The sequence below is a fragment of the Danio aesculapii genome, chromosome 16 (genome assembly GCF_903798145.1).
Source record: "Danio aesculapii chromosome 16, fDanAes4.1, whole genome shotgun sequence".
NCBI classification, from domain to species: Eukaryota; Metazoa; Chordata; class Actinopteri; order Cypriniformes; family Danionidae; genus Danio; species Danio aesculapii.
Genome location: NC_079450.1, coordinates 17,158,633 through 17,183,990, shown reverse-complemented (window position 1 = coordinate 17,183,990; position 25,358 = coordinate 17,158,633). Strand labels below are relative to the sequence as shown.

The following is a 25,358-nucleotide window of genomic DNA, read 5'->3' as shown; positions in this document are numbered from 1 at the left end:
ATGATTAGCCACTACATCAAAAATTACGGATTGCCGTGAGATATTGTTGGCTTTTTCTTATTTTTAATCATTAAAGAATATTTTTAAAACACTTTACAGTATGTTTAAATTTGTAAACGTTAATAAAAAAATTATTTTACAGCATTTTTTAACCTTTGATAAATGTTAAGGGAATAAAATGTCATGTTCATGTTGGTTCACGGCACATTAAATAATGTTAACACACGTAACTTAATAATGCAATCATGCATGAATGCTAAAATTAACAATAATAACTAAGACATTTTTTGAGAGTTAATAAACATTTTAATATGCTTTTCCATTTTTTTTTGATGAACAGAACGAAAAAACACTAAAATTTATTTGAAATAGATCTCTTTTATTAACACAAATGTTACCTTATGTTGAATTTAATGTATCTTTGCTCAATAAGATGGAGTCATATAAAAAAATGACTGAGCCCAAACTTTTCAATTATACATTTACAGTATTTACCAAATTGAAGCATTACTAAAATGCCCGCTGAGTGCCCGAGCTGCAGGTCCAGCAGAAACAGCTGGAGATCTCAGGTCATCTAACTCTCCCAGCGTGATACTTGACTGATCTGGGACATCACAGACCTTCAGGAGCATCCGTGACTTCTAGAAAAAAAGTCCACCGCTCGACACATTCATCGCTATGAAGAAAATCAAAGTACATCCAGAAAAGTGCAAAGTGCCAAGGAATATGAAGCAGAATGACGTGCACCTTCAAAAGTCTCCAGCCTTCTCACATTTTCTGCTCTGATTGGGGGATAATCTCTGTAATGGACTCAAATATGGTCAAATGTGTTGAGAAATGGTCAATTTAAACAGAACGCCCCTCTTTTATTGGCAGCTAAAGGCAAAATATAGCTTTATTAAACTAGATTTGCATCTTTTTTAAAGAAAATGGGAGTGTGCTCAAGTTAACTAAACTCCAGGGTCGTTTGCTGAAGTGTTTCTGCAGTTTCTAGAAGAAAAATGGCTTATATTTATTAGAGGGTTCTTATTATTTAGATACTGGTACTTAATCATTAAATAATAGTAATGATTACAGATACTAATACTTATTATTTAGGAACTAATTTTATTATTAGATATTTTTACTTATTTGTTCGATTCCTATTATTTGATCCTGTTTATTCATTAGCTACTAAAATGATACTTATACTAGTACTATACTCTTTAGATACTAGCATTTATTATTAGAGACTAGTAGTTATTAGTTAGATACTCGTAACTAATAATATTTATTAATGTTGTATTTAAGAAATAGGCAAGAAATACTAATACCTAATAAATAAGAAACACTAAATAAGAAATACTTCACTGCAAAAAAGGCAATTAGTTAATTTTACAAAAAAAAAAAAGAGAGTAAACTTGTTGCCCTATAATTATTAAGTAAACAAATTATGTGCATTATTATAAAAGTTAAGTCAATGGGTTCAGTGACTTGCTTTTAAGTAAAATCAACTTGTTGCTTTTAAGCACAATGGGTTTACTCACTTTTTAGAGTAACTAATTGCTTTTTACATTATATTATCTATATAATAGTTACTAGTATCTAACAAATAATTACTAGTAAATAAATTAGTAACAGTCTTTTTATCTAATAATTTTGTGCTCCTCGTAAACTAAATCAGGTAAGTGTGTTGGGTTACAAGCGATAAAAAAAAAATTCAAGAGTTCAAACTTAGCTATTGCTTGATACAATTTGCAGTTCTGCCATGCCATCCTTGGAGAGATCCCTGAGCTCAGAGATACTTGAGGCTAGGTCTCCCGCCTGGTCATGTAGCATGAAAGTGGGTTTGGGATCAGGTAGGTCTTGAGAGCATCCCTGATAACACTTTATTTTGATGGTCCATTTGAGTTTCAGTAGACCAGTGGTGCTCAACCCTGTTCTTGGAGATCGACCTTCCTGCAACCAACCCTGATCAAACACACCTGAACCAATTAATTAGGACCTGAACAGCACTTGATAATTACAGGCAGGTGTGTTTGATATGGGTTGCAACTGAAATCTGCAGGAAGGCTGATCTCCAGGAACAGGGTTGGTCATGCCTGCAGTAGACTGTCTGCTTAATATCTGCTGATACTGCTCCTTCAACAGACATTTAATTGACTATAAGAAACTTTGCAAGTACATGTCAACTTACACTAACCCTAACCCCAACCTAACACTCTACTTATAGTCTAATGAGAATTAGTTGGCATGTAGATGCAATGTAACTAAAATTCAACAGACGGACCATCAAAATAAAGTGTGAGCACTCCCCCTGGTAAAGGAGGAAAGGGGAACATGGAGTGGATGGGGGATTCTATAAAACAACGATAAGGAAGGTATGATGAATGGGTTTATTTATTGGAGGCTAGAATTCATCTGATTGGTCTAGCAATTATATCTGAATGGACTAGCAATGATTATTGATGCGAGACCAGACGCGATCAATCATATCACGTGCTCCTCTCGAAATATAGTTTATAAAACTTCATTTAAACATTTAATGTAAACATTAAAAATGTAAACCTTAGCATTTAACAGTCAAAGATTGGTTTAACGTTTCTCTGATGAATATTGGAAGGATGAATGGGGCAATTTGATATTAATCTGATTATTTATCGCATCTTATACAGAAGGAGGGTGGACAGTTCAAACACTATAAAGCGTTTGACTGGTTGGAAGATCTAATGAGAAGCTGAATTGCGCTGTGATGTCATAAAAACAGTTGACTCACACTGGGTGAAAATGAGAAACTGAAAAAGTTCTGGTGACCAAAATTCAATGTCTAGCCAGCATCTAAGGACAACATTATTTTGACGTCCAATAAGGATGGTTGATTTTGGTTGATTTTAGGTTGTGTTGGAAAGTGACCAAAATTCAGTGTCGAGCCAACATCTTCGACCAACATCATATTGATGTCAAATACTGACATTTATTCGTCAGGTATGGCAACCAAAATCCAACGCCTGATAGACGTCATAGTGGTAATGTCTATACAACATCAAGCTGTAATATCAATAGACATTGATATTTGGTTGATTTTAGGTTGGACGTTGGACATTTACATTGATCTGACGTTGGGTTCCTGATTTTCTTTTCCATACAAAACGCAACGTCCCCACGATGTTGTGGCGCAGCATCAATTTGACATCATGTTGACGTCTTGTGCCTGCTGGGTATTTTCTGAAAGCAAATCATTGGAGCACACTTTAGGAATACTTCAAATTTACAGTTAATTTACTCACCTTCTGTCCTGTGAATATGTAGGTGACTTGGACTTGCATTATGTGAAACAGCAAGGACCACAGATTCAGCTAAAAATCTTCTTTAATGCTCTACTGAAAAAAAAAATCACATTATTGATGGCCTGAAGGTGAGTAAAATAACTCTAATTGATTTTATTTTGGGGAACTATCCCTTTAATACAAACATATTGATACTAAATAACAAAAAAAAACTTTAAGGGATAAATTAGTGTATACAGGAGGACATTAATAAATCTTCCACAAGTAAGATTGCAGAAATTGCGATCAACGTTACTTTGTTGCAGATTGTGTGCAGGCACAGAAACAAAAGTCGCTTACAAAAGACAAAAGACGTTACAAGAGATACTCCATCAGTACTACTCAGCTGCTGCGCCAGTAACTCAATTCCCCAGGAATGCGGGATTGCCTCACATCCCACAGATTTTCAAATCCTGTTCTGATTTAAAAGAAAAGCATGTTTTGGCTGGAAACGAAGAGCACTGGGAATAGGAGTATGCCAAAACTTGTTCCACTTGATCATTTTTCCATTGAACAGCCTTTGGGTTTTTTTTGTTTAAGTGCAATGGGCTGATCTCTTCATCTAGAGAAGTTTGTGTGTCCTTTGCTAATATTTGCACCATCTTCCCCTTTTATGTCCTCAGGAGAGTGAGAGATGATTTGTAAAGAGCGAGAGAAACAGATAAACAGCTTTTGGCAGCGGCGCAGCGTGATGCAGCCTTATGAAACATTAACACCGAGAGCAAGACAAAAGTGGGAAAAAGCAGCAGTGGCAGTGAGGAAGGAACAGGCGAGGCGAGGGGAACGGGCCAGGAGGACATGAAAAGAAAGACGAGACAATGGAAAGTGTGTTAATGGCACAAAATCATGACCAGTCGCTCCATGGGAAATGGGAAACTAGGCTGGTCACTTGAGTTGAAAAGTGCTTCATAAGCAAACCTGGCTATTTTGGATATTGCAGCCCGCAGTTGTTTTCTAGTCTAGCAAGCAGAAACCCAATCCCAGGGAACATATTTCTGAAGCGCTCAACAATGGTCTTTTAAAACTAACGTATTTTTATTTACATTTACTTGTTGTTCTCAGAAGTGTACATTTAAATAAATGTATTTAATTAGATAAATTGGCATCTCACGATTCACAATAATTCATAACAACACTTCATATTTATTAATGAAAATACATAATATGCATTTTTCATCATTTATTAAGTTTTCTCAATAATAATAATAATAATAATATTATTTAGATCATATTTTGAATTTAAATACAATATTAGCAACGACAGTTGAGAGATTTTTTTTTATAAATTTAAAACCTGTTTTAACACATTTTAATCTGTTTTTAATAATTTTTTATTCTTTGTTGTTTCTATTTTCTTTGTATTTTATGTTTCTTTTATTCTTATTTATGTAAAGCACTTTGAATTATCATTGTATATGAAATGTGCTATATAAATAAACTTGCCTTGCCATAAAATTAGATAACATTGCTAAACAAGTTAAATAAAACTAACAAAAAAATGCATTAGAATTTTTTTTTTAAAGATAATTACTGTAGTTAACCAATTTTAACAATTTTATTAACTTATAAAATATAAGTTTACAGAAACCAGCTGTGACCACTATGTAAAACCAACCCAGGCTCATTATGGATACGTACACCTGCATACATTTCTGGACAATGTGAAATATGTCCCAGGAGGTATGCTTTTTGCAGTTTTTATTTTCGCGAATCCACCCGAGGCCGCTGTGTATGCTTTTTCAGATCTCAAATTTCTTTCGCGAGTGCCATTCACACCTGCTCTTCTCACGTAAATCCACAAGAGGCCGCTGTCGACTGACTGATTGACTGAGTGACTGGTACCCACCGCCACCCCCTTCCATAAACCCGACCGATAGTGTTTTCAAAAGCACAGATTGACCCCCCCACTGTATTCCATAAACCTGACTGATAGTGTTTTCAAAAGCACAGATTGACCCCCCCACTGTATTCCATAAACCTGACTGATAGTGTTTTCAAAAGCACAGATTGACCTGCCCACTGTCTTCCCTAAACCCAAATGACAGAGTTTTCACAAGCACAGATTGACCCGCCCACTGCCTTCCCTAAACCCAACTGATAGTGTTTTCAAAAGCACAGACTGACCAGAAAATCCCCCCCAAAAAGAAAAGCCATCATGGCAGCCTGATTTTTACCACGTTTTTAGATTTTACCATGTTGTCACCATGTTATTTACATGTTTATTTTATTTTTTGCCTTTTGTTTTTGTTTCACCTACTTAACTCAAACCCTGTCATCGCAGTCAACTTCTCTCTGCGTCCAAGCTCGGCAACATACGAGCTACAAGACAAACTCATTACAGCAGAAAAGCCATCCACATGGAGGCAAGCATTCGAGTAGGGTATAAACGGAGGTCGAAATCAGCTCCAAGTAGGTGGGCTTCGAGCTCCAAGTGGGCTGTACAAACCTGAAGCTTTTATTTATTTAATGTACATGACTTGTACTGTACATGTCATGTACTTGTACACGACACGGAGTCCAATACGGTGCTTTACAATTGTCTACACCTACCCAAACCCTAAACTCAACCTCACAGTAACCTGATGAGATTTATTAATATCTGCTTCACCTACACCACCTAAACCCAACCTACCTGTGGTTTAAGTCCCTCCCACTTGGAGGTCACCCAACCTACTTGTGATGTAATCCCTCCCACTTAGAGATCTCCAGGCTGCAGCGATACCTACTTGAAGGGGTCAACTGTTAGTGCTAAAAGAAACAGAAGCCACCGGTGGCGTTATACCACCCGAAATGCAGCCATACGTCATTCTGGCTACATAATTCGCGCTCTCCAGAAATGTATACAGGGGTGCATTTTCCCAATGAGCCTGTGTTGAGTAAAACAGTCCCAAAAATGATCCAGTAATTTAAAAACATGCATGTGTACACTAAAAATGATACGATCAATAAATATTTTGGTTACTTTTATTTTAAAATAAGTTAACCATGTCTCAACTTCAATTTTGAAGTAATTTTACCTATTATAAGCAGTAAAAATAAGGCTAATTTTCTTTGTAATCTTTGGAAAGTGTACATGCAAACAATCTCCTTTCCTCATCTTCAGTAAATGCGAGCTATGAAAATGAGTAATGTAAGGCGTGAGGAGGATGGCGAGGGTTAAAGGTCAACATGAGGCTGAAACAGAGTGCTGTGTGTGTGTGAACAGTCTCTCTATCGATCAGTGGGTGGAGGAGAGTTAGAGAAGGCCAGGGGTCAGAAAGCTCTCATTCTTTCCATCGCTCTGTCCTCTTCTACTCTGACACCACACTGTATGCTCATTGTGCTGCTGTCAAGTCTAATGCCACTCCAAGACACTAAGAGCTTCTGTGTGGATGTTTGTGTATTTACAGCTCCTCAAAATGTCGCTTTTTTGTCGCTGAGTAAAACTTAACATTAAAACATGTTAAACAGTACATTACTTGATGTAATCCACTGCAGGACATTTTCAGTTGTGTTTAATGTGCATTATTTGTCTCTCTAATGCATATATTTGGACTATTTTATTTTAAAAATTTAAATTAGATTGTATAAGCTAAACAATAATCAAGTTTCATAGTATTTTTTCTTCTTTTTTAACCTTTAATACCTTTAATTAATTACAAAATTACAGTTTTGTGAACGTGTTTCACTTAGATAAAAAAGTGACACGTTTCCGCTGAAAGGTTTTTAATTATTAAAAAATATGCATTTCTTTGCTGTTTCTAAAGTCTTGTAGATTTAGGAAATAGTTCATGCCAAAAATTTAAAGATTTTTTTAAATGATCTGAAACTATTGTCTTTGGCAGTTCAAGCCAACAGCTACAAACATTTTCAATGTTAAAAACACTAAAGAATAACATCCAGGCTAAACAAAATTAATCCTTATGGCTCCTGATGGTAAAATTCAATTCAATTCACCTTTATTTGTATAGCGCTTTTACAATGTAGATTGTGTCAAAGCAGCTTCACATAGAAGATCATAGTAAATTAAATCCGTGTCAGTTCAGTTTTCAGTGTTTAAGTTCAGTTCAGTTTAGCTCAGTTCAGTGAGGTTTAATAATCACTACTGAGAGTCCAAACTCTGAAGAGCAATCCATTGATGCGCAGCTCTAAAGATCCTGAACCATGCAAGCCAGAGGCGACAGCGGTGAGGAAAAAACTTCACCAATTGGCCAAAGTGAAGAATTAAAAAACCTCGAGAGAAACCAGGCTTAGTTGGGTACGCACATTTCTCCACTGGCCAAACGTCTTGTGCAGAGCTGCTAAAATGAGGTCTTATAAATTGAAACCAGTAATAATACATGCACAATGTTTGTGATATGTTAAATATGTGGCTCTGTGTATGTTTTGTAGCACATTTTAGATGTCAAATCCAGTAGAGGGCACTGTCTAAATTTTGCAAATCAAAAATATATTATGTAGGACATAGGTCTCAAACTGGATTCCTGGAGGGCCGCAGCTCTGCACAGTTTTGATTCAACTCTAATCAAACACGGCTGATCCAACTAATCAAGAAGGTGTGCAAGACTACTATGGACTATTAAGCAGGTGTGAGTTGGAGGTGGTTGAAGCTAAACTATGCAGAGCTGCGGCCCTCCAGGAATTGAGTTGGAGACCATTGATTTAGGGGATGTTTTTTTTTCAGATGCACATCCAAGAGAAGGCGGAGTTTGTCAGATAACCAAGTGAGCCACTAACTTAAACTCAACCAATAGTTTTCAGAGGCAAACGTAAGAGAAAAGCACACTGCTACCATGCAGTTTTTGTGAAAGCGGACTTCAGCAAACTCAAATGTTCTGCATAACAAGTGCAACAGACAAAAACTGACAAACTGATCAAGCTAGAAAAGTTGTCCATGGAGATATAATAATAAGTATTGAACACGTCACCATTTTTCTAAAGAAACACATTTCTAAAGATGTCGTTGACTTGAAATTTTCCCCAGATGTTGGTAACAACTAAAGAAATAAATATATGCAAAGAAAACAAAACTAACAAATCTACTGCAGGACATTTTCAGTCACCATCATATATATGAAATATGTTTCTTTAGAAAATGGAGACGTGTTCAATACTTATTATTATATCTCCATGGACAACTTTTCTAGCTTGGTGAGTTTGTCAGTTTTTGATGTTGTAACAACCAAAGAAATAAATATATGCCAAGAAAACAAAACTAATTAGTTTACAAATTAAGTTATGCATAATAAAATGAAATGACACAGAGAAAAAGTATTGAACACATGAAGGAAGGAAGGTGTAGAAAGGTAGTGAAAGCCCAGACAGCAGCTGAAATCACTCAGTAGTTATTCAGCAACCCTCTGCACTTCGTCATTATAAATGAATATTAGCTGTTTCAGTCCAACATCTACATTAGCAGGAAGATGAAGATGAAACCAGGGCGGACATTTCAGCAAGACAATGAAAAGATCAGATCAGATTTGATAGATGAGATGCACAGAACCATCAAGCTTTTTACACTCTGTTGAAGTCTGTGAAAACTCACAGCTGAGCAATTCATGAGACGTTATTCTCCATATGAGAGTCGTCTTTATGCTGCCGTCATTAAAAAAAGCCTTTTATATAGAATATTTAATACATTTCCACTGGCCAAGGTCTTGTGCAGAGCTGCTAAAATGAGGTCTTATAAAGTGAAACCAGTAATAATACATGCAAAATTTTTGTGATATGTAAAATATGTGGCTCTGTGTATGTTTTGCAGCACATTTCAGATGTCAAATCCACTAGAGGGCGCTGTCTACATTTTGCAAATCTAAAATATATAGGACATAGGTCTCAAACTGGATTCCTGGAGGGCCGCAGCTCTGCACAGTTTTGCTTCAACTCTAATCAAACATGGCTGATCCAACTAATCAAGGTGTGCAAGACTACTGTAGACTATTAAGCAGGTGTGAGTTGGAGGTGGTTGAAGCTAAACTATGCAGAGCTATGTCAGATTTGACAGATGAGATGCACAGAACCATCAAGATTTTTACACTCTGTTGAAGTCTGTGAAAACTCACAGCTGAGCAATTCATGTGACTTCATTCTCCATATGAGAGTCGTCTTTATGCTGCCGTCATTAAAAAAAGCCTTTATAGAATATTAAATACATTTCAGTAGTTCGGTACTTTCTTCTTGTGTCATTTGATTGTTATTACAGTGCATATAACTAATTTTTCAGGCTTGCTTTTGTTTTATTTTTATGTTTGTATTGTTTTATTTTCCAAACTCGGGTTCAAGTCGATGTCAACAGCTCCTTTAGAAATGATTTCCAGGAAAAAACATGACTTGTTAAATACTTATTTTCCCCGCTGTAGATAGATATTTCATTACAAATCATTGACATCAAGATGTTTTATGGTACTTATTAGTAACTGCACGAAAACAATCCTCTATCATTAGTGTGAAAAGGAACAAAAGCTGTTGATCTCCTACTTCTTCGAAGCGTTCATTTTACCAAAGAAACAGTAGTCAAGCGTACAGTTGTTTTTTTTTTTTCACAAAAATGCAAGCAAGAAATGTAACGTTATTGACGCGTAATTATCATGTTATTGACGTTATATATTTCTTGTTTCTCAAAGTGACAAATGAGCACAACTTTAGCTAAAAAATCTTATTTATTGCTGTACTCAATAAAAAAAGTCATCTTTGACGGTGAGAAAAATGAACAGCAAATGAAACCTCACATGAAGAAAAGCTGGAGCACAAGTCAAAACAGTGGTGTGATTTTGTAGAATTTTTTTATTGAAAGCTTCATCAAAAGAAACAAAAATAAAAAATGAACAAGTTTAAACCTAACATCCACTGGTCTACAGACACTCTCAGGATCACAGCTCGAGCACATGGGAGGCAAGAAAGTGAAGCAACTCAAAACGAAATTAAAAATCATCGTTAGCATCGTAAAACTGTTCCGCGTTCATAGTTCAACAACACCTGTACAAAAAAAAAACTTTCCATAAATATTTCTCTATTTCATCTGCCAGTACGTTAGTGTCTAATTGAGGTTTTGCTGTTTGTGTTGAATTTGGTTGAACGTAGTTGCGCTGTTTCGTAACAGTCCATCCAGCGAATGAACATCGGCCATTCAATGACCTCAACTGCGACAGCCAATCAGATGCACAAATATAATGCATGGCTTGGACCTCACAGCCAATGAATGGAGCACAGGGTTTCTAAGCCTTCGAGTGGATGGAAACAAAGTGTTTTTAGCTTACTAAATTACAGCTGGGATGAGAAAACTCCATCCAAACCTTCAGCTTTATCCCACACAATTATTCACTCTTTCATGAAGAGACTTTCTCTCCGTCCCCAAGGCCCAGACCACTTAAATACTGAATGCTTGATAGCAGCGAGCACATGATAAAAAGAACTCTCCAAAAAGACAGTGGATAACACAAAAAACACAGTGACTTTTTTTTTCCTTTTTTTGTATCTTTTTGTTTTGAAAATGAAAAGCTAGCTTCATGTCCTCTTTGAAGCAGTCATGAACTTGGCATCGCTTTAATCCACAGTGTGAACTTTTCTCAGCTCACTGTAATGGTCATCACAGAGGATAAAGTACACCAACTTTGCTTTAATACTGTCCCCTAGTGGCTAATTGAGCTCATTACGTAGAGCATAAAAATAGACTAAAGCGTTTATGATGACTTTCAAAAGTCTCTCTTTAATGTCAGAATAATGTATTCCCAGAGCACCTCGACAACTCTAATCACCCGACTGTAAAACCTATTTATGAGCGGCCATGATTCCAGTCTATTATTCAGCATGTGTGTGTGGAAACTCTTTGCTGACGTGTTAATAGAGCGCTTCCTATCTGACCGCGTTCAAATAACACGCAATTCATGGTTAATAAAGGACAGCAGCCTTGTTGTTGTATTAAATAGATAGTTCCTCCAAAAATTAATCAATAATTTTGTCATTCCAAACCTGTATGACTTTCTTTCTTTCTGCTAATAGTGAAATAAGATAGTTCGAACACCTCTGTTATCAAAATAATGACTTTCATTTTTCGTCCTGTCAGTCATCCTGTCACATTTTACATTCTCGATTCCTTCAATTTCCTGTCATATTATGAAGAAATAAAGCAGCATATTGATGTGTCGGTTGTTTCTAGGGGTTTCTGAAATTCATGGTCTGTAATAATATAATCTTAATTGTTGTTTTAACGATTTGCGAGCTCACACTATCGAGAATGTCACTCCCTTTGCGTAAAACAAACAAAAACAAAGTCTAATAAAGTCCAAAAGCATTCACTGCCTGATTATTACTATTAGAATGAAGAATGAGCCTATAATTCAAGTTATGAACGAATTTCCCTGTATGGGTTTTTGTTTTATATAAGACATTATATAGTTCAATAATATCCCACAAACGAGAGTGCCATTTCCAGCATCTGAGCATGATTGCAAATGTGATATTGATTTTATACTCCAGTCCAACAAACAAGTTAATATTGAGTGACTTACATTTGTCCACAATACCATCACCTTATGTTATAGAGGTATATTTTTTGGTAAAAGTACAAAGTTTTAGTTTTTTTTGTTTGTTCCAAAAAACATTACAATATTATTAAAGATCATGTAATTTGAAGATATTTAGTAAATTTCCCACTGCAAATATATAAAAATTAAATTTTTGATTAGGAATGTGAATTGCTAAGCACTTTAGACAAATGTAAAGGCAATTCTCTCTGTATTTATTATTATTTTATAACCCACAGGTTGCAGATATTCAAACAGTTGTGTCTGTCAAATGTTTATTCATTTTCCTTCGGCTTAGTACCATTATTCATCAGGGGTCGCCACAGCGGAATGAACCGCCAACTTATCCAGCATATGTTTTACACAGCGGATGCACTTCCAGCTGCAACCCATCACTGGGAAACATCCATACACACTCATTAGCACACATACACTACGGCCAGTTTAGCTTATTCAATTCACCTATAGTGCACGCCTTTGAACTGTGGGGGAAACTGGAGCACCCGAGCGGAAACCCAAGCGAACACATGCAAACTTTACACAGAAATGCCAAGCCAGGACTTGAACCTGCGACTTTCTTGCTGTGAGGTGACAGTGCTAACCACTGAGCTGCCGTTATAGGAGTATATTTTTGGTAAAATCCAAACTATATTGTATGGGTCACAATTATCTGTTTTCTTTTATGCCAAAATCATTACAATATTAATAAAGATCACGTACTTTGAAGATATTTAGTAGATTTCCCACTGCAAATATATCAAAACTCAATTTTTGATTAGTAATGTTTGTTGCTACACACTTTAGACAAATTTAAAGGCAATTCTCTCTGTATTTGTTTATGTATTTTTGAACTCACAGATTACATATATTCAAACAGTTGTGTCTCTGTCAAATATTGTCCTGTCCAACCAAAGTATACATCAATGGAGAGTTATTTAATTATTCAGGTCATGTATTTAATTTACACTAATGCCTTTTGTGGTTTTGTGTTTTAGGGCCACGTTTTTTTGGGTTGTTTTACCAATGAAAATAGTTTGAACAAAACCATTTATCACTGATTAGATTAAACTAAGCTACCAGCTTAAAAAAAAAAATGTTGTTATGAAAATGTAATATTTTTGTGTCAATATCACACATCCCTAGTTAGCTGTAGATGATACACTGTAAAATGATACACTGTAAAACCCAACAGTTAACTTAATCAAATGAATCAAGTGTAGTTAACTCAAAATGTACTGAAAGTTAATTCCACTCATTTGAAAAGAGTTTTGAACTCAGTGTTGAAGAGAATGAGTAAATGAAATACCTCATTACTTCAACTTAAATGGAGCAAGTTCACAGTACTCATATAGATTAGTTTTTCAACTCAAGTGGTTTGTAGCAATCGGTTTCTTCAAACGGTTTGAGTTGCCTTAACTTATTGGCTTTTACAGTACACAGTTGGATTGAGTTCTCTTTATTTATTGGGTTTTACTGTGCACAAATTGCTTCTTTTACTCAAATGGATTAAGTTCACGGTACACATTAGGATTAGTTTTTGAACTTAAATGGTTTGTTGCAATCTGTTCCTCAAATGGTTTGAGTTACCTTAACTTTTTGAGGTTTTACAGTGTAGAATAACCAAACATATCTCTGTAAAAGTTCATAATGGTGATGCAGACAGATTGAAATGCGGGTACAATTAAATAAACATCAGCTTTTGTTTTTAATCACTTAACTCTTGTATCATCTCTACTAAACCATAGGTCTCTTCATGTTTGTAGCTTTTGACACTTTTTAGTTTATTTATAATTCTATTTAGCTTTCTCTTTGTCCCCTGATGTGAAATGTACAAGCATCTCCACATTTAACTGAAATTAATAGACCATTCAGGTACTTGTGGACATACGAGGATGGATAGCTGAGATAACTGAGAATCAGTAAGTCATACAGATTGTGGAACACCTTTGATGACAATTAATTTATTTTGGATAACATATCCCTCTAATATATGAGATTTTCGCCCTTTCTACACTTCTTTGCTAGTTTCTGAAATGGGCAGTTTGATAAAACGAAAGCAGATTTCAGAAATGGAAGGTCGAAATGTTACACAAGATATTTTGCACCCTATTTCCCAGCTGTCAAGGCACCTGAGCAACCGCCGAATCCCATGATGACGGGGCACCTTAGAGGCTCTGTCCCAGTCGTGCAATGGTCATTTTTACAATTACTATGGATTACTAACTAGCATCGAGTCACCAAAACGTAGACTCGAAAGCAACCCAAAAGGGCGTTGGGACAGAGCCATTGTTTTTCAAGTAATGTTCACGAGAGATTTCCTATGGCATCCGGTTGATTAAAGAAACCTTGCATATAATATGAGGCGTTTCAATCGATGTGACTGCAAAAACAGAGAAGGACGGAGGTGCTCAGAACAACAACATGTTAAGCTAATGCTGCTAAATGCTAACATTTTTCAGTGCCCCTGAAGCAAAGCTTGTGTTTCATGACCTGCAACACAATCTCCTGTGTTTCCTCATGGTAAAATTGCTTTCGATGAGGTAGTGATCTGTACACAGAGTTTAAATACACACACTAGTGAGTGCTTTGATTCCTTCCTGTTGAGTTGAAATGACGGTAAAACGGCTTTCTCTGAGAGAAAGCTGGAACTGAACGGACGTGTTTAGTAGTGACCGACCATGGGCCGGCGACCGAGAAGGTGCAGCGATAGAGGTATAGTTCATTGAGCCGGGCAGACGGAGGATAATTGATGGTTCAGTCGCTCTCTGCCACCCTCTGCTGGACAAAAATCACACTCATGACAATCAGCGATGGTGCTTTTCTGCCTCTCAACAATTGACATAGATTCTGCAACAGTGGAAGGAAGTTTAAACCGTCAGGTACCAATCTGGCCGTCAAGGTCAGACCACATACCACTGAAACCAAACTACTACTACGCCAAAAAAAACAAACAAAAAAATAATAATCTGACAGAAAAAAAAACGAAAGGAAAAAAGAATCGATCCACTCCACTGTCTTGAGGGGGGTTTCTTCATCTTTGGTATAAAATATGCCATCCATGGGCTGCATTTGATCCACAGCTAAGAAAGACTAAAGAAATTGTCAACAATTTCCTATTACTATTGCTTTTTGCACACATTTGCTTTTTTTTGTCTTGATTTAATCCATAAGCTTTTTTTAATCTATGTAGATTTGCACTGCCATTTTTTTTTTCGACTGTTTTAGTTTTTTTTTTGTTTTTCCGCAATGAAACAAGCAAAGCAGGCTAAAAACACCTTAAAGCTCATAAAAAATATTGCAGATAAAAACAATAATGCCATTAAAAATGATCTGCACTACACAATAAACTGCATTTCCCATGATGCAGTGGATTAACATTTTTTTTCCTCTGTTTCTAAAAAAATGCAACTCTCTTTAATCACCATCATCATCATCATCATCATCATCATGACCACAATATTTTTTTGTCCCCTAATTTAAACACAAAGTCACCACTGATAATTTAAAACGTCTCAAGGAGACCGTTCGCTCTCTCTCTCTCTCTCTCTCTCTCTCTCTCTCTCTCTCTCTCTCTCTCTATCTCTTTCTCTCTCTTTCTATGCTTTATACAAGTAATTTTTCCTTTCTGTGTCAGGTCATTTTCACTGCATTTGTTCAGTTCAAACAGGAAAAAGTCTTAGATGTTTCTTGAAATTAAGGCAACAAAGATGAAAAAACATTGATATTCTCTAGAAAACTAAAATCTAACTCATAAAAAAAAGAAAAGTAATAGTAGCTTAGAATTCCGAGGAAGACTTCTTTTGCTCCTTCTCTCATTGTTTTACAAGAACGTGCTTCCTCGTCTAATAGAAAAACCCACTGTTTCTGAAAACCTACCTGCACATTCAAAAAAAAGAATAGGAAAACTTGTACTTGTTTGAATTCGTTCACTTCATGAAGGTAAAGTTTTTTTTTCGTCAGGGTAGCCCAGACTGCATTTCTCATCTGGTTTCCCATCTGGTTGTGAGTTCTCCAAAGGTCCTCCGCTATGGGCCAGGTGTTAAATAAATTGTTTATTTGTTGTTGTTTTTTAGATGCTTGTGCAAAAGTAGACACAAACGTGTTTTCCTATCTCTTGCGCTCTGTCTTCAATGTTCCCTCGTTGCAGTCCCCCAGTCTCAAGGCAACGCAGTCACCTCAGCGCCCCGCTCCTCCTCTGGTTATCTAGAGTTTCAAAAGCAGAAAGTATAACATTCAAGGTTCACTTGTGGATGATCACTTACAGGAGCCTTGATGGCTCAATAACTACTGCTATTGTTGAGCCAAATAAAAGGCTGCAAGTTGGTCATGTATTTAGCCCGTACTGTAAAAAATATATTCTAGTTAATACAATGATGTGGGAATGTACAATATAACAAGGCAACACGCATATTGATAATGTTTCAGAAATCATTTTAGAAACTAGCTAACATTTCAGGAATCATGCTATAGAAACCTAGACCATAGGTTGTTTTCAATAAAAAATGTTTTTGGGACAAGTGAAAAAATTCATGAAAGGTTAAATGGTCATGAATAATTGTCGCAGTTTTGTTGTTCATGGTTGAAATTTAGGCCATAATATGGGCCACACTGGGAAAAAGTTTTGAAAAAAATTGTGAATGTAATTGAATTTAGTGGAATCGTTGCAATTTAACGAATTTAAGAAAACAAAAATTACAAAAATGTAGTTAAGTAAAGATCACGTGCTGCAAATCGTCTCAACACATAAAAAATTCACTACATTTTCCCACAATGCAAACAAATAAATGAAAAGTGCTGCATTTTCACGCAACACAAACAATTTACAACACAAAAAGAATGAAACACAATGAACTCAAAAACATGAAGGACGCCGCTGTGCTGTGACTTTTGCTCAGAAAAGTTGTAGATGTAGATCTTTGAAAGGTGAGTTTTTTGTTTGTTTCTTTTCAACAAAATTTGATTATCTCGATTTCCTTGTCTTTAGTATTTATTAGTCTAAATAACCATAACCTAAATAGCCGGGTCCGTCATGTTTTAGGGTCTCCTTGAAACATTTCCGCTGTGTTGTGAGAAAATGCAGTGCATTTTCGTAAATTTTTGCATTGTGAGAAAATGTAGCATGTTTTTTACAAATGTGTTTGCGTTGTGAGGATTTGCAGCACATGTGCTGTAAAACTAATGAAGGTCTATTGTTAATTTGCTGCCATTTTTTGTAATAGCAGTTTTCTGCTGCACTTTAAGCTCACTGGACCACCTTAATAAAGACATCAGACCAAAAGCTGAATTTTCAATTATCAACCTCAGTGAAAAGTCTTGTAAATAGTAACATTCACAGTATTTTAATAAGTATTTCAATGAGTGTCCTATAAAGGGTTAAAAAGTGTTTACCAGGTAATAAATTGATAATACCTACTGGACAAAAGTTTAGAAACAATATTAAAAATATTATTGAATTAAAATATACTACATTTATTTCACAGATTTTTTAAAGCCATGCAAAGAGCATTTCTATTATTATTATTATTATTATTATTATTATTATTATTATTATTTTATAATTATAACATTATCATTATTTTATAATAATAATTATAATAAATCTACTGCCATGTTTTATTTACTGTCAATCAAAACGCAGTGCTATAAAAATGTTGTACTCCTGCAACAACACTATATGCAGTTTCCCTATTTATCTCATCAGTGTGCAGTGCCAGACAAGCTCACTTGGCGGGCTGAAAAGAGTAGGTGGGCGCGTGATCGCTGGTGTTTTCCACACCCAGAGCCTGTTGCTGCCCGCTGGCGTCCTGTGACGAGGCTGGGACGCTCTGTGGAGAAGCATCCGTCACCACTCCCTGCAACGACATGATGTCTGAATTACAGGATGTCCTAACACACACACACACACATGCACACGCACACAGACACACAGACACAGACACACACACACACACACACACACACACACACACACACACACACACACACGCACACGCACACGCACACGCACACACGCACACACACAAAAACTGAAATACGCTTTAACCTCAACCAAAAAGAGCTGTGTTTAGCTCTCAGGTCAGATTGAGCTCCAGACCTCGTAAAGCTGTGAATAAAAAAGGCACTAAGGAAGTTGTGGGTGGATTTTGTGCCCCGAGGCAAGTGATCTCTACGTTTTCAATTAGCAGAGCTGGTCTAATCAGCTGGAGCAGTGAATGGATTTGCAGTCACCCAGAAACTCACCTCCACTGAGACAGCAGAGGCAGGCACCGCAGTGTACTGGGGAATATAGGTCCCCTGCATAGGAGCAGCAGCCGCAGTCATGTACTGGAAACAAAATTAAAACACACAGGACAAAAATCACATGGACTGTGCATTAATATGGACCATTTCACATTGTCTTGCAGTTTGCCGTATGCATGGAATGTTCATAAAAATCTATATGCCAGCAGAGATCACACTTATTTTTTTGGTGTCATGATTTTCAGACATACTGTACAGCTTTAACAGGTTTATCATCAAAACGCAGCACTTTAAACAGAGAGACCTAGTATTAAAGGGGACCTACTGCATTATGCCCCGTTTTATAAGATAAAATATGTCTCTGGTGTCCCCAGAGTGTGTGTGTGTGTGTGAAGGTTCAGCTCAAAACGCTGCACAAATAATGTTTTATATTATAACTCTTGAAAACGGACCCTTTTAGGCTTTTTATCCAAATTGTGCCGTTTTTGTTGACTGTCTTATACTTTAAATTCAAATGAGATTGTTTTAAATAAAAAACATTTTTGGGAGGTAATTTGTTTGTTTAAATTCAGCCCAATTAAATTGTTTACAACCACTTAACGTAAAAAAATTGAGTAAATCCAAGGATTCATCTTTGAATAATTTTTTTCAGTGAACCATAATAATAATAATAAATAATTTGTCGGCCTGCAGTGACTTTTATTCTAATGATAATGTAATAATAGATATAATGATAACTATAACACTGAAAAGAATTATTTAACGGTCATTACTATGGCCAGAAACAATCTGCAGAATCTGAAATTAATTTAGCTATTTTTGTGCCGACATAAGAAAAATAGATGCACATTTATGCTGAATGATTCATGACTTTTAGAGTATAGAAGATGAAACATAACACATAAAATAAAACAATTCTTAACTTTTCCTAACAGGGAGTGTGTCCACCAAAGTTTTTTTGTCTTGTTTTTGTCAACGGAAGCTCATTTTTTGTTATATGGCAGCAGCGTAGCAAGACGCTGAGTGCGTGTTTATACAAAGAGTTGAGCGAACAATGTTTTTAAATGCTCAGACAATTGGAGAAATGCTTACTGAGTGTTTTAAGAAGAGCATTGGCATTTTCAGTTGCACAATTACCTTTCGGTGGATGCATAAGGTTTACAATATGCAAATCCAATTATTATTGCTTAACAAATCTACAATAGGTCTCACGTATTGCTATGTAGCAGTTGCAGATAGCTGGAAGAACTACACATCTGCCACTGATATGAACTACAGATCCCATCATGCACCTCACACACCAGTTCTCTCCCTGATTACACACAAAGCTGATGCTCCTAAGGACTATAGAGCAGGTCTATTTATACACCTCACTTTGACATACACATTGCTAAGTCTTGTTTTTCCCATTAATATTACAGTGTTTTTCCATGTTTGTCCTGGCTTGTTTCTTATCATTGTCTTGTTTACAGTTTTTGATTCTTTGCTGCCTGTATTCTCTAAATAAACTGCACGTGGATCCTCAACTCCGTTGTACCCGGACTACTTTTTGTTACACATATAATACATCCACTAAAAGGCATAGCAAATAGTACTTTAGAAATTGTTTTGTACATAAATCATCGAAAGATCTGCATATAATTCAATAATATTACTGAATAAATAGAAGAAATAAATAATAAAATAATGGAAAACTGAAAAAACATAGAAAACTGAATAAATATGTATGTACACACACCTGAGTAGATAAAAGAATGAATGATGGGCTCAAAACAGTGGAAATCTGAGGAGTTTTCAGTGTATTATACTGCAGATACTAGGGGTGTAACAGATCCCGGTTGATCCGTGATTCGAACGGATCACAACCCACAGTTTGGAACACATGTGACCCGCGGATTAATAACTCTTTGGAACTTGTAGGGTAATCCAATGTTTATAACAACTGCAAAGAGATCAAAATGTAATGGAAAGCATTTTGGATTCCAAAATATAATGATGACAGAAAAAGTAGTGGTGAGACCTACCAAAATGCTTTCTTGGGTTAGTGTTAGTGTGTTAGGTAGTGTTTTCTGTCACTGTTTGTTTAGCCTGCATTATGCATTTAGTGTAAAGCTGCACAATTAAACATAAAAAGATTGTGATCTCAATTCAAATCTGCACAACATGAATGATAAATGATAATGATTTGCATATGTTTATTAACCCTTCCAAGCTCTGCATTCAAATCTGCATTTGATTGAGAGAGATTCAGTTTTTAAACTTTTTCCGTTTGTTACAAACAATTAAATAACACACAAGTACTGGGAGAACAGTTTACTGTTCATATATAAACACTGATGTTTATGGTGAAGGTTAAAAATCACCATTTAATGGAACTTGACGCTGGTGAACGTTGCAGCAATTACATTGTGTAACCAATGGGTGGCGACAAACAACCAACAAAATTATGTCACTGAATAGGTTTTCAAAAATGATCCACCAATAATGAAACATGAAGTTTTGTGTGAATTGCTGAATCATTAACTGAAAATAAATATGATATGTTGTAAAGGTTTGTTAGATTTCTATATTTAGCATTATCAGCAGCTAAGATCATTTTTCATATTGAATGTTTTCCTTTGTTTCAGCCGTTTTTTTCTTGATTATTTTTATTAAAACTACAGGTTCCAAGTTTTGCTTGTTAAAACCATTGGTTTTTGCAGTAATATTTTTGTATGAATTGAAAGCAAATGACATTCGTGTCCTCCTTTTTTTGCTGATCCGAATAATGGTTCAATCCATGACTCAAAAACCGTAGTGTGATCCGAACCATGAGATTTGTGATCCGTTACACCACTAGCAGATACAAATCGGTGTGGGCTTAATGATTACCGATGTAGCTGCTTATATATTGGGCATAACCATTTTCTTTCAAATACTGAAAAAATTGTTAATCATTTTTATTTTTTGTTCATCATAAAATCTCCCATCTAAATCTATTGTTTAAAGTGACCATCACAGAAAGGAGGCATTAGTAATTCGGAGCACAAAAAAACTATTAGAGATGCACAAATATAGAGATGTTATCTAATACTGATGACCAATAACTTTATATATTTGTTATATATTTAAAAGCTAAAATTCTACTATATACTGGCCAGCTAATACAAATCTTCATGCTGATTTATCATATAAACTGAAAGGTACGAAACAAAAGCCCTCATTGCTAGCATTTATTTAAAGTACTATTTGTTTTTCATTCCTTTAATTTCAAAGACTTAAGTACAAATCAATGTGGATTTCATAATTGGATTTCACTCAGGAGCGATTTTGGCTAGATGCATTTAATTGAGTATGATATTGACACAATATCCATATTTTATTTCTCAGGTACTTTTTTTTCTCACCCCTGGGCAGAGCTTTACTTTCTTTTTCAACATCAGTTTGCAAACTTTTAATTGAACACACACTCACAGTGCCAGTGGTGCCCAGAGACAGGTGGTTCATCTGCTGGGTTAGGGGTCCCATCATGTTCGCGGGCTGCATGGAGATGGTGTGGTCCATGGTTGGCGTTATAACAGCACCCTATGAGAGGAGAGACACATGGGCAAGCACACTGTTACTGGCAGGGCCTAAAACAAACACTCACCAAATGAACAAATATGAGTGAAAATCTGTGTTGGAGAGTGTATGAAACCAGCTGGCTGTTAATTCTAACAATGGCCGAGAATGCATAAGGATTGAATGTGACTGTCAAATAAATAAATATATAATTATATAAATTATTTTAAGCAATCTGAAGCACAGCACTGTGACTTTTTCATGAAAACAGATTGTACGTTTTTTCATTCATTCATTCATTTTCCTTCGGCTTAGTCTCTGATTTATCAGAGGTCGCCACAGCGGAATGAACCGCCAACTATTCCAGCATATGTTTTATGCAGTGGATGCCCTTCCAGTCGCAACCCAGTACTGGGAAACACCCATACTCTCTCACACACATTCATACCCTATGGCCAATTTAGTTTATTCAATTCACCTATAGCGCATGGCTTTGGACTGTGGGGGAAACCAGAGCACTCGGAGGAAACCCACGTGAACACGGGGAGAACATGCAAACTCCACACAGAAATGCCAACTGACCCAGTCGAGACTTGAACCAGTGACCTTATTGCTGTGAGGCGACAGTGCTAACCACTGAGCCACCGTGGCCCCGCTTGAGTGTTTTCAATGGTTCAGTAAATGAGCCACACAAACTCCATATCCCTGCAAAGCTGTGAGTTTGCTTTAACACGCAATTTAAAAGCCCAATATGCAACCAAGCAAGTTTGTTTGAGTATTTTGTTAAATCTGTCAAACAAAGAGTAGCAGTTCAAAAGAAAATTTTCTACTAAAATAAAAGGTTTATGGCTAAAAGTTTAAAAGCAAAGAAAAAGTATAAAAATTACTTTTGCAATTTTACAGTTGTAATGTTTAACCATAATAATAGTTAAGATTAAATAGATGTTTTTATAATGATATGAAATTACAATATCTCTATATCAAAATCAACATCTTACGTAATTTTATGGTCAATAACATCAATGAAATAATAATCATTATTAAATTATTTTTATATTTAATAGTATAACAGTGTTTACAAAAAATTTTTGTGATGTGATTAAATATTAATAATAACAGTTATCATACATAAAACTAGTATTTTTATATACTTCTATTTTATTGTTGTATAGTGTATTTTCATGAAATGAAATTGTATCACTCATAATAATTTTTAAAAAATGTAATCAAAGAATAATAACAATCAAAATTACAATGCTTCTGTCTATTTTAAAGATATGATACACAAACAGTTTCACAGATAATAAAAAACATGAAAATGTAATTAAGTAATAATAATGACACTTTTTTATAATGCTCGCAATTCGACATTTTCTTCAGTTTATTCTGTATATTTTAAAAGAAATGATGCACATACAGTTTCACGAGTGGTAAAACACATATTTATGATCAGTTATAATGTAATTAAAATATAATAATGACACATAATGCTTGCAAGTCAACATTTTTCCTCAAATTATTCAGTCTATTTTAAAGAAATGATGCACACACAGATTCTCAGACAGTAATAAAAATATTCATGGCCAGTTATAATGTAATCAAAAAATAAAATAATGACACTTATAATCAGTGTTGGGGAAAGTTACAATATTGAGTTACTGCCCCAAAAAGTAACTAGTTGCGTTACGTAGTTACTTTTTATGGAAAGTAATGCGCTATGTTACTTTTGAGTTACGTTTTCATACCTGCTTGAGGCTTGATCTCTTTCAGAACTTGAAGGGTACTTTTCTTTTTTTAAATAGAGGAGCTCTGCATTTAACGACTGTATGACCTACATCTTCATTTACCTTTAAAAAAACGAATAAAAAATGTTACCTTCTGAGAACGTCCTGAAGCTACACATGCCGTATGTACAGATTAATGAAAGTTGAAAGCAATGTGTGTTTGTACGTTTATCTTATTAGTTCAGTAAAATCACTGTCCACTGAGGAAATTCCCTTTTCTTCTATGTGTTCAAAATAATGAGAATACTGCCATCACAGAAATGTAAGGCTTTGCCATCTTGTTTTCTGTCACTTCCTACGGGAAGCTCATTCTTTCATTGAGTGTGATTAATCATGATTACACTCATTTTAATTCAGCAATTTATTTATTTATTTTTTTTTAAAGTAATGCAGTACTTTACTTGTTACTTAGAAAAGTAATATTATTACGTAACTCACCTTACATGTAATGCGTTACCACAACACTTATAATGCTTGCAATGACACTTATAATCAGTGTTGGGGAAAGTTACTTTTGAAAGTAATGCTTTACAATATTGAGTTACTCCCCCAAAAAGTAACTAGTTGTGTTACTTAGTGATTTTTTTATGGAAATGCGCTGCTACTTTTGAGTTACGTTTTAATACCTGCTCTGCATTTAATGACACACTGTATAACCTACATCTTCATTTACCTTAAAAAAAAACTAATGTTACCTTCAGAGAACTTTCTGACGCTACACCTGTTCCCAGGGGAGCTCATTCTCTCATTGAGTGTGATTCAACGTGGTTACACTAATTTTAATTCAGCAATTAATTTTTTCAAGCAAAACAATTCATATATAAAAATAACTCAAATATTATTACTTGATTTTTAAAACTAATACGGTACTTTACTCGTCACTTAGAAAAGTATTATTATGTTACTTGCGTTACTTGTAATGCACAACCCCCAACCTTGCTTATATTGCTTGCAATTAGACATTTTTCTTTAAATGGTTTGCTCTATTTTTAAAGAAATGATGCACATACTGATTCTCAGATGATAAAAAAGTAAATTTTGTCAAGTCACTAGCCACTGTCAGAATGAGAGAAGAGATGAACGGCCATTCACCAATGCATAGGGACAACATCATTAGAGTCAACAAGCTGATCAGACAGCCATGCTCTCCACAAAAAGCGCTCTGCTTGTTTCTCATTGGCCCGTACAGCCGCAGCTGGACTCTATTATGAGGGCCAGACGTGAGCTGTTCCACTTCAACAAGTGAAATAATGCGTTCCAAATGCGAGTCATGCATACTTCTGCAGAGATGATGCATTGCTCACTTAACGGCAGAGCTGCTCCACACTGCGGGTCTGTTTACGTTTCAGGCACGCCGGGACGAGAGTGCAAACACATGTGAAGAGCAGAAAAAAGAGAGAAAGAGGAAGACGGAGAACGGCTGCGATCATCTGACGGATCACATGAGCGCTTGGGCAGAACTAGGCCAGAGTTGGACACACACGCTCGTTCTCACATGCCAGCCTGATTAGGATTAATCATTCCGAGGAGACCCTCCGTCAAACAGTTTGTCAGAAAGTTCAGTGCTTCTCAGATGCTTTGGCGGAGGATGACGAGGAAGCGTTCTGCGGCGTACAGCTCTGCTTACAGTTTATGAGGGGCTCTCTCTACTTTTAAGACTCTTATCACTTCCCCAACATCTCACCGGGGCTTTAATTCAGCTGTCCTGACTGTAGAGCACTTTTAGCAGATACACATATCAGAAGTGTTCAGTTTTAGGAAGTTTATTGCACTTTCATTATGTTGTAAGGAATTTTTTTTCTTATTCATTCCTTAAAATGGAATTTTCTTTAGTTTTGGGAAATAATTAATTGGGATAATCAACAAGAGTGCATCAAAAGAGACAGAAAAGTAGATTAATAATATTACATAACATTTACATTTTAAATAAATGCTGCTTTTTTGGAAATTTACCCTCACCATAGAATTCTAAAAATTCCTTAATCATT

General features: G+C 35.7%; 1 protein-coding gene across 3 annotated transcripts in view; it reads right to left on the bottom strand.

The window, feature by feature from the left end:
• Positions 1 to 10,049: 10,049 nt before the first annotated feature.
• Positions 10,050 to 25,358, bottom strand: part of rbms3 (RNA binding motif, single stranded interacting protein) — a 261,124-nt gene continuing 245,815 nt past the window's right edge. For 2 of the 3 annotated variants that reach the window (XM_056475766.1, XM_056475765.1), the window contains 4 exons: positions 21,500 to 21,610; positions 18,047 to 18,130; positions 17,531 to 17,658; positions 10,050 to 16,009 (listed from right to left, as the gene is read on the bottom strand). In XM_056475766.1, the coding sequence (XP_056331741.1) occupies positions 16,006 to 16,009; positions 17,531 to 17,658; positions 18,047 to 18,130; positions 21,500 to 21,610 (327 nt within the window). In that variant the 3' untranslated portion in view covers positions 10,050 to 16,005. Of the gene's footprint in view, positions 16,010 to 17,526; positions 17,659 to 18,046; positions 18,131 to 21,499; positions 21,611 to 25,358 lie in introns of those variants that run through there. The other variant, XM_056475767.1, reaches the window with a different exon arrangement.